This window comes from Excalfactoria chinensis, chromosome 3 (assembly GCF_039878825.1).
Source record: "Excalfactoria chinensis isolate bCotChi1 chromosome 3, bCotChi1.hap2, whole genome shotgun sequence".
Taxonomy (NCBI): Eukaryota; Metazoa; Chordata; class Aves; order Galliformes; family Phasianidae; genus Excalfactoria; species Excalfactoria chinensis.
Window position 1 is genome coordinate 28,860,489 of NC_092827.1, and position 16,807 is coordinate 28,877,295.

The following is a 16,807-nucleotide window of genomic DNA, read 5'->3' on the forward strand; positions in this document are numbered from 1 at the left end:
AGATCAAGTCCGCAGAGATTCCTGCGTTCATCTCTTTTCAAAATGAACCCCCAGACTGATGTGCAAGGCAGTACCTGTTGCAAAGTCTTACAGTGTTAACTGCATAATATCAAAGGAATATGGTGTTAGTGATGTGGAGAATAAACATAGGGATCTGTATCATCAGAATTTTAATGATTATAGGCAAATTTTAATTATATTTTTAAATTATATGTGTATATGAAAGGCTGTAATGTTTTTTAAAGAATGTTTTTTGCACTTCAATCTGAATAGATAATACATTAATGATCTGACAGGTTTTATGAGAATCTAGAGATAGCAGTCTGTAGCTTGTGTTTTTCTTGAGTCGAGCAAATACTAGTACTGTTAACACCATTAATTCACTAAATGTAGTGTATTTTAAAGCTGTAAATATACTAGGTGTATTTTTGCTATTCATTTGCTTACGTTGTGTTTTGATTGGATAAGATTCAATGTATGTTTTTATATGTGTTTTCATAATACAGGCTGAAATTGAGGCTCAGCTAGCTAGAGAACGAGAAGAGGAAACCCAGCACCAGGCAATTCTTGAACAGGAACGTCGTGATCGTGAACTTGCAATGAGAATTGCCCAAACTGGGGCAGAACTCAGCACTGAAGAGACAAAACTTGATGTAGGATTGTGCAGGTATGGAGTTTAAGACTTAAATTTCTTCTCACTGGCCTCATCCTTTTGAGAATACTAAACTCCTGCTTCTTTTATCTGTTTTTGTATTAAAGAGTTTCTCTGCTTTGCTTACTGCTGTTGCTAATATAGTAGGTATTTCTAAATAGAAATGAAGTTTTCACTTATTTCTTGAATTTCGGCAAGGATGGCAAGGATTTTAAGTTATGATTTTTATGAGTTATTTAAAGTAGAGAATGGAACTTCTTTGATGGCAAGTAGAAATAATGTACTCTTTTTAGTACTTCATGGTTCCAGTAGTATATTAGGAATCTGTGTGTTTAATTTTGCTTCTTTTTGATGTTTTTAATTTATTTTAACAAGAAGCCCTCTTTGAAGGCAGAAATAATAGCTATATCTGTGTCTTGTTGTTGATTGGTTGTTTCTTTAAAGCAGAATGAATATATGTAATATGGGTGGCTTTGAAAATTGAATGTCTTCTGTCTGATTTTTTGGGTGTGTCATAGGAATTGCTTGTTTTTTGCTGTACAGATCCACACTGCTTGCAAAGCAAGGTATCTCTTGCCTTCTAAAGATGCTTTGTAGCCAGAAAATGTATGTGAGAATTTGGCATAAAGGTCCAGTAAAAATGATACTGATGGGTCAAATTGTATGTAGAACCCAGCAGTATGATCATGTCACTGGCTTAGTGATGTGACCACCTTTATTGGTTTGCTGTAGTTGAAAGAAGGTTGTGTAAGAAATTTAAAGCTCCTAGGTGTGTTCTCTTTGCTAATCAAATTTCCTTTAGATGTGTACTTTTAATAGTTGTATGCCTACGTGTCGTACCTAGGTAGGGTTTTTTTGTCATGTACAGTATTAATTTGTAGATGCCTTGATTCAAATTACTGTGGTTTTGCCCTCAGATGTTTTACAGCTGCTATAGTATTGTCTCAGACAAGACTTTAATATGCTCAATTGAATATCCAAATTAAGTGCTTCACAGACAGCACTCTGGATATTTTCATGCTTTCCCCGTGAAGGTAAACCCAAAGTCATGTAGTGTTACAACTTGGCAGATTTCTCTCAAAGGTGGAAGAAGGGAGGGGTTGGTAAAGAAGGGCTCAGAGAATTCAGAAACTTTTTGAGTTCAGCAAAGCCCCATTTGCCACAGTATTTCCTACTGCTTACAGGTGATGCTATCATTTGTCTTGTGAAATCCAGGAACGGATGGTAGACTAATCATACTGATAGCTGAAACTTCTGCTTTCTTTCTACTGTGTATTGGTCAGAGACTCTTTGAAATGATGAGAAAGTACAGGGTAGTCTGAGCAAATTTACTTAGTAGCATAAACCCTTTCTTGAAGAATTAGGCATAAATCTGTAAAAAAAAACAACAACGTAGTAGACACTTTTCTACCCATGTGAATTTTCCCTTTATCTGTGTGGGCATAAAATTAGAAGAGTCATTCCAGCATTGCACATTGGCATGAGGAAAAGATTATTTCCTTCAGTGTTGTGCTACTCATAGTATGAAATTAATAAGAGCAGGGTGATGTCTCTGTACAAGTTAAAACGTACATCTGTGCTTTGCTCATTTTTTTAAGGCACCTGTGACAATTAGGTGTTGGCATGTTTGAAAACAGGTAGCCCCTGCCTTACTTCTTTTTTTTCTCAACATCTTTCTTTCATAGATATTTTCAGGTTCCAAAATATTAGCAGTTCCTTTTAGAAATATACTGATTGGTTCCTCTCAAAGAATTTTTGTTTGTTAAGGCAGTAGACTCAGCTTTTTATTCTGTATTGAGCGAGCAGGACTTCTCCTAGCTTCACCCGTTTTTATTATTCATCCCACAGTTTGCAAATATGTCTACAAGGGGTTTACTGCACATAAGTGGAACTTACCTGAAGTGTTTAGCATTTGGACAAAAATCAATTAAGGACCTGATTTCATGTGTGCAGAATGCTTTAATTTATGTGTCTTAGTGAAACGTATAATACAAAGCACCAAAAAAAGTTTCTGTCGTTTCTGTCACTGAAGATCATATGAATATATCTATTCTGTGTGGATAGTCCCAACAATCCAAGTAGTTGTTGATTTGTAGCATATCTAATGCTATCACTTTTCTGTAAGTATGGGAAGGACATCTTCACTGTGGTATTTAGGTGCAGTGCTTTTCACAGCTTGCATGAAGAAACTATCTATCTTCTTTTCAGGACAGCTAAATAAGGATTGTTGTTATTTCTTGTGGTGTGTTTATCCAGACATAAAATGTACAAGTAGTTTGCCTCTTATTTTTTTGTTAAATTATTTTAATCTAACCTCATAAAAAAAATTCTGAAGAAAAAAAGAAGAAAAGATGAATTATGGGAGTGGCTACCATGGCTCACCTTTTCCTGCTTCAGATTCTTAGAAAGATAACTAAGCAAATAGGCTAACAAAAGTATCTTCTGTTTGCAGAGCCAATGGAACAAAGCTGCAAATGACTGCGTATGGCACTTTTTTTCCATTTGAATACTTTAACAGAAAAAAAGTAACAATAATTAATTCAAAGGAAATTGATTTAGTCTTCCTATTTACTAATACCTTGTAATAATCTTCATTAGAACACATCTGTAAACTTTAAATCCACATATCCCCTAATTGTCTAATAAACATGTTAATAACCTAACATCTATTTAAAGATCATAATTATTTTGATTTTTTTCTACATACAGCCATTTTTTTCACAGCCTTATATGATTAATTTGCTCTTAACAAAGAATCGTGTGTGTATTATGCATTAGAATGGATGTTGTAAATAAATTGCTGTTTATCTTCTGCATTTGAATTAGCTTTGGCTGGCAAGAGACTATCACAGTTAATAAGGGCTTTTTAAAAATTTTGATATATGTGGTTTATGCTTATATGTCAATTTCTTTATAGGGAACAAATGGCCAAAGAAATGTCAGAAATGTTGTCTAGGTAGGTGAGAAGAAAATATTGAATGAATAAAACACTTAATGGAAAGAAATCACACATGAAATGTGTTAAAAAATAATGAATCTTTTTTTTTTAAGTCTTAAGCAGATAAGCGAACAGTTTGTTTCAGATAAGTTTCCTTTATCAACACCTTTTTAATTAACAATCATTACCTGATTTTGCAGTAATTTTTAGATGCTAATTTACTTGATTATATAAACAACAATTAAAAAGAAGTTTCAGAACCCTGGTATTTTGTTAGACTGCAAATTTAGAGGGTCAGATTGTATTGTGTATATATGGCTGTAATTCCAATGATGATGACCAAACCTTAATATCTAAAACAATCACAAAATCAGAGGCTTTGTGTTATGGTTGATCTAAAATTGTATGCTTTCTGCATGCTTGTTTGACTAATTTTACTTTATTTTTTATATTCACATACTCAAAACTTTTGACTATGATGAAATCTATAAATACAGTTTATGATATGTAATGTTGTCAGATTGAGTGGTGAAGAATGACTGTCAAGCATGATTCTCTTCCTACTGCTAGACTGTTACATGTAAAGTCATGTAGAAAACCACTGATCTGCAGCGTGCAGAGTAGTACTGTAAAGGGGAAGCTAAGCCCCTCAATTGGATTAGCATTCTTAAAGATTGCTGCTTTAACCAGAGATCTTATGGCCTAGTTCTGCTGCTCTAAATTATGTTGCAAACACTTAAGAGTGGTGGGTAGTGTTGCTAAATAAGGAAAATCCTCAGGATTTGTCAAATCCTTTGTTCAACAAGGTTAGATGCCAGGTAATGGAAATTGCATTTAGTAGCAATCCTTTAATGTTTTGGCATATTAACAATAACAAAACATTGACACAGAGATTTTTGAAAGGAATTGTCTGTTTAACGTTTTCTTTGATGTTAATCATGAATAGTGCTAAGGATGAGGAAGTGTTATTGCCTTTTAACTCTGTACTGATAAAAAGATGAGGTAGTTTTTCAGTCAAACTTCTTGTGTAAACTGGGAGCCGTGTGTCAGCTCAGATTAATTGTGTGAGCTGGCATAATTAAACTGATGCTGCAACAAACATGAAGGTTCTGTAGTTTTAATTACATTTCAAGAGATGGATCAATTGCTATTAAGAAATACATTTGCCTAAACAGATGTTTTATTCTATCACTTAAGTGTTTTTTATCTCCAGATTCAGAACTGCTATATCTATACAGAGAAAACTTTCATAGAAAATATATTTATATCCTCTTCACTAAAAAGGAAAAATATGGCATAAATGTGCAGTGTTGTTTCTTGTGAGAGACCTTTAGATTTTACAGAAAAATAAACTTGAAATAATATTCATTGATTTGTAAATGATAATAAAATAGCCCCACAAAGATACTGCATCACAAACAGAATTTTACTAAAGAGTTGTGGTTTCCACTGTTTCTTGTGAATTTGTAATGTGAAATGTTGCATCAGGGGTTTTGCTGCTCTGTTAAAGATTTAATAATGTCTTCTGAATGAGTCTTCTCAGAGACAGAAAGACAATTACCTCATATTATTATTCATTGGTGTTGGTAGAAGTTGGTAAAATCAAGTTAAACACTACAGAATTCAACAGCAGACACAAGTGTTCTGATCTTCACCAAATGCTGTAGTGTTTTCATCTTGGTTTGTATTGTTCCAGTCCATTGGGCTGTTCCTACAGGAGTGTCCTTCCACTCCTTATCTACATCATTTTTAAGGTAAAATGAAATGGTATTTTTCAGGTTTATTCTTATATGTATGAACCATTTGCTTGTTAAACAGTTGATTTATTTGTACTGCTAAGAAGTTGGAAATGTTAGTAATAGTCTCTCACATGCTGTTAACTTCCTTGTGCAGTACTTACATGACAGATACCATTTGTCTTTGAAAGACTGTTTCTGGTTGGGCCTTTTAGTACTGGCCAGCATTTCTTCCAAGAGGGGTTTTTATTCCTCAGTGTCTCCACAAATAATTATGTTTGGTTTTTTTTCTTCCCTCTGCAGCCTAATAAAATAAGTAGATAATTAAATAGATTTCTCAAATTAAACTTCTGTCAGAAGCATGGAGTATTTTTACGGTTCTTGAACAAAGGTTTACTTCAACTCTTAAACAGCAGCACAAATGCCTTCTATGCCTTCTTGTCTACTTCAGAAACGTTTTTCCTTCCTTGTCTGTTTTTATAATGGAACCGAAAATGTGTATGGCTAATGTGGGTCTGTGTTCTGCATCTTGACTAGTACCAAGGAAAATGAGGGGGGATGTACAGACATACTTGTCACAGGTTACCCATATGTGGAATACTGATAGCAAAATTACAACATTGCAAAACCATGACAATACTGATGCACAGAATGTGTTTTCTTACACATAAACACTAGATATTTTTGGCACTTTCTCTTGATTTCTGGGCAGCTAACCAGATTATTCTTACAGAAAGATTTTGTACATAAAAAATGCTTCTGTTTTTTTCTTCATACTTGCAGTGTCATGAAAGTAATTTCTTAACTACCTTCTGAATCAGTCCTGCTATTGTAAGAATGCGGCAGTGTTGCTTATAGACTCTTTTCGTACTGTCGTAGCAATTCCTGTTCTATACTTACCTGTCCTGTAAAAATTACATTTGTATTTAAATATGCTTGTTTGGTTTGTTTTTTTTTTGTTTTTTTTTTTTTTTAATAATTGTAGAGGTCCTGCAGTTCAAGCTACAAAAGCTGCTGCTGGTGCAAAGAAGCACGATCTGAGTAAATGGAAATATGCAGAGCTTCGTGATACCATCAACACATCTTGTGGTAGGTTTTTTCTTCTCATTTGAGAGGAAAAGTCGTCAGATTGTAGTTATATGAAAGGTGTTACATCCTATAATAAAGATAAAAACATGGTCATGAAGTTATGCAGGTTTGAATTAACATCAAGTTAATTTAAAAATATTTTGTTTCTCTAAAGAAATTTAGCTTGCTGCTATGTATACTGAGGAAACAGAAATTGCTTTGTTACCTTTTTTACTAATTATATGCTAAGTATATTAAGCTGTTAGAGCCATAAAATGTCATAATTTTTATAATTTCTCTCTTATGCAGTTCAAAAAAGGGAATATTTTCTAGGCTTTATCTAGAATTTATGGGCTCTAACAACTCTTCTTTTATATTTTCTTGCTGTTAGCAAAAAGTGTGTGTAAAGCACAGTTTAAAATACTTCACGTCTTGAATGTTCAAATTATTCTTTATTTTTGAAAAGATGCAACAGTTTGTGAAGCCCATAACTGTAACATTAATTACCTTTTTTCTCTGATTTTATGACTACAGAAACAGTTATGAGCTATTTCTTGATTAAATTTTAAAGTTTATCTTACTTCTGATCGGAAGAGTTGGATTCTTTTGGGATTTAAGATAACTGAGAATTAATCCCTGGATGCAGAAAGAAATCCATCCTCCATATTTGTATTTAAACCCGCAAAGTTAGCTCCAAGTTTTGTGTCCCTGTATTTACATATGCAGAACTGCAATGATGTGTTTCAACCAAATAGCAGGTTCAGTAATACATGGTGCTAATGTGTATTTATCTATAATGGATGCAGTCCAGATCCTCTTGGATAACTAATGAAGAACTCTTGTGATCTTGTGATCGTTCAGTCTTTAGCATCATGAAATTCAATACAATGAAAATATCTTTAATAAAGCAGACAAAGAATTCAGATGTCAAAGTGAAAGAGGCATCTACATCTGATCTAAAAGATTATTGTTTTTAATTTCAGAAATAAAATTCACGGGTGAAATTTTATTTGCCTCTCTACTACTTTGTTTGCAATAATGTCAACGTAGCATTTCACTGCTACTTTGAGCACTGCCTTATCTCTAAGGACAAAAGTATATGTATTACTGCAAGGGATTTTTTAGGCCATAAGGCTAGGTCCTTGTTTCTATAAAGAACAAGGTATGTATCTTTAATACCATATCAGTAATCAAAAGCTGTGCTAGAAAGTATTTTAAGAAATTGTCCTTAGTTGTGGAAATACTGTGCTTTTAGCATCATCGTTCTTCCAATTTTTTTACTTACTCCTCTCTTCCTTTCTTGCTTTTGAGACAGATATTGAACTACTGGCGGCTTGCAGAGAAGAGTTTCACAGAAGGCTAAAGGTATATCATGCTTGGAAATCCAAGAACAAGAAACGCAATGCAGAAACAGAACAGCGTGCTCCCAAATCAGTCACAGACTATGGTGAGAAGAGATAATTGTGTGTTTACAATACAGAGAGTATTTATCAGAGAATATTCCAGAGAAAATGTTTCTAGGAAAATTTTCTGTTGTTATGTTGAAGGTGATTTTTTTCCCAAGAGTATTTTCATATTGAATTAGGGTGAATATTTTGAAAAGGTTGAACTGGCAAATACTTTGCAGAAGATAGAATGCTTCCTGAAGATGAAAATACATACGTTCTCGATAACAACTCGCATTTGTTAAAAATTAAAAACAATTCTTCATTTGGTAATGCATTTGCTGGCATTTTTATGAAACATTCATTGCTGTGCTGTACAAGAAAGACTAAGGTAGATTTTCCATTTACGAAGCTCCAGTTTGCATTTTGGGACTTTTGAGACTTTGTTTTGAAGATTGTTCATACTAATTCTGACCTTTGTAGATAAAATACTGCTTTCAAGGAGAGTTCTGATAGGTATATTTTTAAACTATCTCTAAGGGTAGATTAGAGATTCTAAACACAATAGTCCTGTGTGTCATAAGTAGTCCAATAGTCTGTATGGCTTATAGGGGCTAGAAAAAAAACCACAAGGTAGAAAGGAATCATGTTCTGTGTATTTGTACTATTACATTAAGGTCCAGACAAGACAAGATACCTTGGTGGTTTCTTGTGCTTTTATCATTTCTTAAGATATGGATAAGTAGTTAGGGAGTTTTTAAGAGGAGCTAATTATTTCCTCATCTAAGTTATTTTAAACCTTCCACATATAAAATTATGTTTTCCTTTCATGAATTCTACAAATACTGCATTTTTTAATAAGAGGATGACAAATATTGCATGGTTTCTGCTTTTTCATTAGGCTGTCATTCTGCTTTTTATACAGAGCTTATTTGCTAGAGCAAAGTGTTATGACTGATTTTTAAATTTGATGAGAATGTGTAGGAGTTACCATGTGTGAAATTGCCAAACCTGAAAATTAGGTGTCCAGTTTATGGAGTGGTTTAAATTTGGTAGTGGTGATTTGGTTTTGTTTTTCCAACAGTCATCTGTTATGATAGGAACCTAAGAAATGAACACAAATGCAACAAACTGATGGAATAATTCAGCCAGATCTTTCCTCTCATCCTTTGATCATGGCTGCATTGAGAGTAGAAGAGAAGAGAGCAGATCAGGAGGTGATGTTTTTTGAGTCCCATTAGCCTAGGTACAAGGCATTGTCTTGGAACATGGGCAGTGTAGATCCCAGGTGTATTGCTTATTGCCAGTATCAGTCGTTATACAAAAACATTTCCTTTCTTTTGATTCATTTCCTGAGTTAGGCATTACTTGAGCATTACCCAAGAATGGGCTTTTCAGAGAACTTTTGTTCCCTGAAGAGAGAGGAGGGGAGATCTGGACTCCAGGAAAGGACCTTATCAAAGATCAAATCAATATCAGTTTTGATATTGACAGAGGTTTGGGAATTAATCTTTTTTTTCCTTTTTTTTCCTTTTTTTTTTTTTTTTTTTTTTTTTTCATAACAGAAATACAAAAAATTAGAAGCACTGTGTTAACTTGAGGTCATTTATTGCAGTCTGTACTGATGAATTCATACAGTATTGCAAAGTAATCAGTTTCTATATTAAATCCTGATGAAACTAGAAGCAATTAGGTATCTATGAAACCTGAACAAAGAAGACATTTTATTTATGCCAGTGAGCAGAAAATAAATAGAAATAGCTCCACATATACTTTTTAAATTATAATTTGTTTGTCTAATATCATAATTGGTGAAAAATAGGTAACAAAACTGTAACTTAAAGGTCAGCACTACTGCATTTTGTTCAACATGTAATATTTGTTTGCAGATTTTGCACCCTTTTTGAACAACTCAAGTAAGTGGGGAGATGGTTACTTTAGCTAACTCTGAAGATTAGGAACACTCAAGAGCTCTGTACTAACATTATTTACTCCAGTGTTTTGCTACACATCTACATGGAATTCAATTGTTCAAGTAAAATGCTATTTTACTATTTTGCAATTTTCTTCAACTGCAGGTTATTATGTGGTATTGTAATAACTTACTCTAATGTACTTTACTGTTTATTTCATGCAATCCTTTCCCATTTCAAGTGTTGTAAGAAGGGAGAGTGAAATCTTTTGTTGTTCATTACTTGAAGATATAATTTTTATTTTTATTTTTTTTACAAAATAAGTCTTTTTTTTCAATAGCATTTTTTTACTGTCTGCACATTTTATTATTATTATTATTATTATTATTTTGTAGCAAAACTCTGGAATCAATTTAATATAACAGCTATTTTCCTAGCATACTAACTATCAGGTGGTGGTTTCATTTGAGTAAAGATCTACTTTCCATAGTGCTGAAAGTTAGTCTTTACTGGCTGCTTTCCAGCCTCTAGATTTCCTCTTGAATTTAAGTATGCAAAGGGTTAGAAGTAAGTCTTAGCAACTACTGTTACACTACAAAAAGTATTTGACAATACTAAAGCACTGATCTTTAGTGTGATGTTCAAATTATATTGTTGGATGTTCAGACAATTAGCAGTGTCCTGTAGCCTGTATCCCCGTATAAAATGTGCTTTTTCAAATTTAATGTATAAAAGTAGCATTCTTCTATTACATACATTTTTGCTTTCTTGTTGTGTTTATGTAGACGTGGGCAAAAAAAATGGGGGTGTAGTTTGTGTGATACATTTCTGTTCAAAATTCCTCTCTTCAGATTTAGAAATACTCAGATTCAAGAAAAAGTAATATAATTTCAAGGTACACTTGTCAGTCCTGTTCATAAATGTAAAAATGCATTACTAGAAGTCATCATCAATTTCATATATTAAATTCTAACTCAAAAATCAGATTTGCTTCTTCATATATAGTGGAAATATACACATACAAAAAAAGGAATTCACTTTTAATTATTCTGTTTATGCTAAAGCACTAAGCTGTTAATATTCATGTCTTTTTGTATAGATGACATAGATTCACATTCAGAATTTCTTAATCAGAGTACTTATTGTAAGCCACTAAAGCTAAATGAATAAAATTTTGAAAGAGGCAGTTATTAATGGAAAGAATCTTGTTTATAAAAGCATCTGCTATTTAAAACTGATTTGTATTGTATACATAACTTTAAGAAGGTTGATCCACTGATGTGTTAACAGAGAGTATTTGCTTTTGTTCAAAAGAAAGTTTTTCTCCTGAGTCTGAAATACAAGTAAATGTTTGGGATTCCAAAAACACACATGATAAATGCTTATCAGAAACATATTTCCCAGAGGAATTCAATCAATTGTCTTTAATAGTCAGATATAACCAGTTCCTTTAAAAAAGAAAGCAGCCGGAGAGTAGTTCTAATGCCAGAGTTCAGTATGCAGCGGTCTAGGAAGTTATTTTTGAAGACTGTTTGGTGTAGTAAGCAGTTATTTCTCAAATTTCTATTAACAAACTAGTGATTTCTAACACTGTTACACACCCTTGTTTGTCAAAAGAAAAGTCTTTGAGTGGTGCACTGTATTTTTGTAACTGAAAGTGCTACTTTGCACAGTGACCTTAATTTACAAAGAAATAGACTGATCTGGAACAGCTACTGATTAATGTTTCTGGTTGGTAAGAAATTTTACATAGAAATTTATACTTTAAATACTAATTTAGAGCAGAATGCTGTATTCTGTTTGCTTTCTTCTAAACTTACCTCAGGCCATTGACCAATTGTTTTACATGTAGGTATAATAGTTAAAATGGTCCTTTCTTCACCAATGCTGTAGTCAGAGTAGCTGAAAGAACACACATTATATGAGATGGCAAAGCATAAGGTTTGATTAGATTTGTATTCAGAGAGACTCTCAGATTTGTTGTTATTGTTTTTGCTAATTAATTTAGCAAATCATAATATTTGTTTGGTTTTCTTGCTTATTTTTGGCTTTTGTTTTGTGCAATAGCTCAACAGAACCCAACAGCTCAGCTACCAATGAGGCAGCAGGAGATTGAAATAAATAGACAACAGCGTTACTTCCGCATTCCCTTCATCCGTCCCATGGACCAATATAAAGATCCCCAGAACAAGAAGAAGGGTTGGTGGTATGCACATTTTGATGGGCCATGGATTGCTCGACAGATGGAACTCCATCCTGACAAGGCACCCATTCTCCTTGTAGCTGGTTGGTATCAAAAGCAGAGTTCAGTTGAAAAAGTTCAGAGTTGACAACTTATTTTAGAGAAAAAGTCACATAATTAAAGTTTTCTTAGTTGCATCCTCATTTTGTCAGCAGCAGTTCCTGTCTGGGCAGAATTTGAAGATATGTGACTTCTGTCGATAGTGACCAAATGTCACAAAATACTATTTGGGTGGTGCTAGGAGCAAACTAATGCTTTTACAATGTTTGTGTTGCCTGCTATGGAAAAGTTGGATTTTAATCCTAAATATTTGAAATAAAAACTGGATGTGGCAGTGGATGGTTAATTATAGAACTGTTGGAAGGGACCTTAAAGACCATCCAGTTCTCAGGGCTGCATTCAACCTGGCCTTGAACTCCTTGAGGGATGGGGCATCCATGTCTTTTCTTAAGCAACCATTCCAGTGCCCTCATAGTGAAGATTTTCTTCCTTATATCTAATCTAAATCTACTCTCTTCCAGTTTAAAGCCATTAACCCTTGTTCTATTGCTATACTCTCTGGCAAAGAGTCCCTCTCCACCTTTCCTGTAGGTCCCTTTAGGTACTGGAAGGCTGATATAAGGTCTCCCCACAGCTTTCTCCTGGCTGAACCAACCCAAAATCTCATTCTGTTTTCATAGGAGAAGTGTTTCAGCCCTCTGGTCATCCTCACAGCCTTCCTCTGGACCTGCTTTAAAGGTCCATGTCTTTCTTATACTGGAGCCCCAATGATGGATGCAGTACTCAAGGTGGAGTCTTATAAGAGCAGAGAAGCAAGGGAGAATCACCTTCCTGAAGCTTCCAGTTATGCTTTTTCTTTGATGTAGCCAGTGATACTGTTGGCTTTCCTGTGTTGTCTTTTTCTGGTGGATAATGAAAAGGGCAAAAAACTACTGGTTTACAGTTTAGTGTTTTGAGTTCTTGTCTTTGACTTCAGAACTGATGAGAAGGCTGTAATCCATTGGTTTAGTTTTACAAAGTGTTGCTTTACTAGCAACCAAACTTCCTTTGTTTTCTACTAATTATTTTTAATATAATTAATTATACCATCTTTGTCTGCTCAGTTTCAAAGCTGTTATCTAAAAGTAGCAGTGCTGTCATGAATACTGCATTTAGTGGATCGCCTATGAAAGATCAAAATACAGCCAGTGAGCTACATTCATCATTTCATTGGATTCCACATGGGCAAGCACCATCTGGTACTTCCAGTTTGTTTAGCATGGGAGGCTGACAGATTAAGGGTACAGGCAATTTGATCAAGCCTTAAGTTCCAAGTCACTTTGCTTTGTTTAAAAAACAAAACTATAGCAACAGTTGACTGGCAAAACTGTATGTATGTGCAAAACAAATTCATCCTGTAGTGGATTTCAGGAGAGTATATCGAGATGCTGATCTTTCTTGGTGTCTTGGTTTTGTTCCTTTTTGCTTAATTTTTATTTTTAAACCACAATTTTGTCAATTTCAGCATCTAAAAGTAGTTTATTCTGATATTGCTTTTCTGTCCTGTGAGTAGAAATCTGTCTGAAGAATGGTTCTCTTATAAGCTATGAAGTCTATTAACAAACCAGAGCTTGACAGAGGAAATATATTTAATAAAGATATGAATTTTGCTAATGTGATCTTTAAATGATGTAAATGTTTTACAAAGATTCTTCTTTTTTGCTCTACATCTACAGGTAAGGATGATATGGATATGTGTGAGCTTAATCTTGAAGAGACTGGTTTAACTCGAAAGCGAGGTGCTGAAATTTTGCCGAGACAGTTTGAAGAAATTTGGGAGCGCTGTGGAGGTATCCAGTACCTTCAAAATGCAATTGAAAGCAGACAAGCTCGTCCTACGTATGCTACGGCTATGCTGCAGAACCTATTGAAATAAATAAATGGTCATTTTGCACAGTAGCAATGAAGATGAGAAACCTTGCCCACGATACAAAGGGAAGAGCTCCTCTGTGCAACAGAGGGCGTAAATGTTCTATAATCATATTAGAGATGTTTAATATAAAGTGAACAGATTTTATTAATCATGTGGTTTGTTAATTTGTACCCTATTATATTTAATTTGTGTAGTCAGCTTTACTAGGTATGAGAACCCTGAAGAATTTTCAGTCAGTGTAGGTTGCAGCATTATGTTTATACACTGCATTTTTCTTAGCAGTTTCTGTTACGACAACTATAAATGATCTATCAGTAGTTGGGTACGTAGTACAAAGAATGGCATTGCAACCATCTTTTTATAAAATTGCCTCTTCAAAATACTAAATAGTGGGCTTTAAGTGGTGGCCTAGTCAAGAGTTTATGCTGTATCTCATAACTGGAATTGTGGGGCCTTAGCTTTGACTTCTGTTCTGGAGAAGTTGGAGTGTACTTTTATATAATCTGAGATATTTTATGTCCTGATTTGAAAATTGGTTAGTGTCTGTATTTGCTAACTTTTTCTGAAAGTGATGGGAAATCCTTCTGTACTTCAGACTCAACCTCCTACTGTTTCTGTTACTGTTCTGTTACTGTTCCTACTGCATTCTCTGTTTTGGTTTAAGAGAAACATTTTTTTTTTTTTTTCTGTGCATTCGGAGAAGAGAGTTCATGTATGTTGATACTGAGTAATATTGTACACAAACAGTATATTGCTCAATTGTTCATTATAGCTTATACCACCTATTTCTGTTTATTTCCTTATTTTTTCTTTAAATACAAATCTTTTTTTTTTTTTTTTTCCTTTTTTTTTTTTTTTTTTTTCTTTTTGGGACCAAATTTCTGTTAAGAAAATATGTCCATTCTTGGGCAGCTCACTTATCCATCTAGTGTAACTTAAATATAGCATGCAAAATTGTCCAAGACTTGTATCTGGAGGCAGATAAGGATAGCATAAGGGAAATCTGGTCAGCTCCTGGATGGTAATATAACTTAACACTGAGACCTGATTATTTTAATTGTAATGAGATGCACAAAGTCTGTACCTTTGGTTAGATATTGTAAAAATTTGGCCATTAACATAAAGCATCATCTACGTGCTGAAGAATTAGCTACAAATTTTAGTATACTAGAATATTGTACTCATTCAAACACTGATCTTTATCTTGATCTCCTTTGTCAGTGTCCTAACTTGTAACAGTTCCTTAATTAAGCAGTGAGAGATTTTTTGGATATAAATCACTAATTTCATTCAGTTTTAAGATGAATCCCATTTACTTATGTGATTGTTTCACCACACTGACCATTATTTCAACAAAGTAGGCTTAATTATATATTATTTCTCTGTTAAAAACTGGAAATAATAAGTAACTTGATATTCTGTTACTTATTCAACCTGATTCAAAAATGAAATCTTGCTCTACAAATTGAGAGCTTGCTCACAGTACAAAATAATTTCCTTTCAGTTTACAATGTTTGAAACCTTTTGAACCTTCATAAACTTTATAACTACATAAATATGTCATTAATGACTTCCAGGAGGTACAGTTTTGTAGCACAGATGAAGCTCGTGATACATATGTCCTCGCTGACCATAAATTATGCTTGCATTCATATGTCTAAATATTATTACAAATGCACTCCTTACTGCAATACATGTGAAGGTATTTGAGTAATACATTAACTCTGTATGAATTTGCCATAACAGGGAACTTCAACTTCCATTGCATACCCTTTCTGCTTTTTAATTATGTGATTGCAAACTGGCAAACGTGTTTTCATTTTGCTGAAAATGCCCCTTTCACTGAAGCAGTAAGTTTTGGCCGGATGATAAAAGGAGAATTGAATCATACTGTTGACTGCAAGTTGTGTGCAGATCTACACAATATTACATGACTTTAAATGTCCTTATGAAGCATTGCTGAATTTGGAATGAAGGTTTCAGAACTTCCAGTTTCCAGAAACTTAAAACTGCAAATGCTTTGATCTTATATTTGACACAAGGAGAAGAAAATCACTGAATTGATATGGCCGAGAAGCCCCATCTTATATTTATTTCTATCTGGATTCAAATTCTTTACTTAGTGCGTTCAGGTTCTGCTTATATTTATAAAACAGATCTTAACAAGACTGAACACTAAGCAAAGAACTTCAGTACTTAAGTGTGTGTGTGTATGTTTGTATGTATATACACATATATATACTTAAATGCTTAAGTATGTATCTGTGTGTATATATAAATGTCTGTAAACATAACTTTGGGGAACTCTAAATAAAATTGTTAACTTAATTTTTCCAGTCTGTTCCTTTCATTATGCCAGTATTTCCTTGGCTGAGGCTGTTTCTTGACAATAAGTTGTCTACAGGCTGGTATTGAAAGGAAGCTATTTGCCTGAATTGAGTGTATGGGAATTTGTGTTAGTTATATGATAAATGAATATTAAGTGTGAGGGAAATAAAACGGATTGTAATGTTGTGGAAGAGGAACTGGTGGCTGGATGTGTTCAGTTTGCGCATTCCCCATCTCTGCATTGGTTGAGCAGTGTGCTTGAGAAATACATTCCATAAATCAGGGTATCCTAGTTTGCACAGTAGCATGCCTTTGTTCATTCTGTATCAAAACAATGCAACTTTAGTTTTTGTCAGTCTTTTTGTGCAACAATTTGTTGTTGTTGTTGTTCTATTTTTTTTTTTTTTTATTATTATTTTCAAATGAAAAATATTCATCTACTCCTCCAGCTTTTCTCTGTCATCTCATCTACTGTGTCAGATAGTGATGCTGTCAGATGATTTGGAACAACCAGTCTCTGGTCTTAGGGACTGTGATGTTATCTAATGCCCTTCTGATCTATTGCTCTGTGGAATAGAAAAAAAATTTGTTTTTGAAGGAAAATGAGATTCTGTGTGTCTCATTTATATAAAC

General features: G+C 33.8%; 1 protein-coding gene across 4 annotated transcripts in view; it reads left to right on the plus strand.

Annotated features, from left to right (window-relative positions):
- Positions 1 to 16,172, plus strand: part of MYO6 (myosin VI) — a 96,673-nt gene extending 80,501 nt beyond the window's left edge. The window contains exons 28-35 of one of the 4 annotated variants that reach the window (XM_072332161.1): positions 507 to 667; positions 3,105 to 3,134; positions 3,570 to 3,608; positions 6,312 to 6,415; positions 7,710 to 7,841; positions 9,669 to 9,695; positions 11,760 to 11,978; positions 13,650 to 16,172. In XM_072332161.1, coding sequence (XP_072188262.1) covers positions 507 to 667; positions 3,105 to 3,134; positions 3,570 to 3,608; positions 6,312 to 6,415; positions 7,710 to 7,841; positions 9,669 to 9,695; positions 11,760 to 11,978; positions 13,650 to 13,849 — 912 coding nt within the window. In that variant the 3' untranslated portion in view covers positions 13,850 to 16,172. The remainder of the gene's footprint in view (positions 1 to 506; positions 668 to 3,104; positions 3,135 to 3,569; positions 3,609 to 6,311; positions 6,416 to 7,709; positions 7,842 to 9,668; positions 9,696 to 11,759; positions 11,979 to 13,649) is intronic. The other 3 variants (XM_072332162.1, XM_072332163.1, XM_072332164.1) reach the window with 3 other exon arrangements.
- Positions 16,173 to 16,807: the final 635 nt, after the last annotated feature.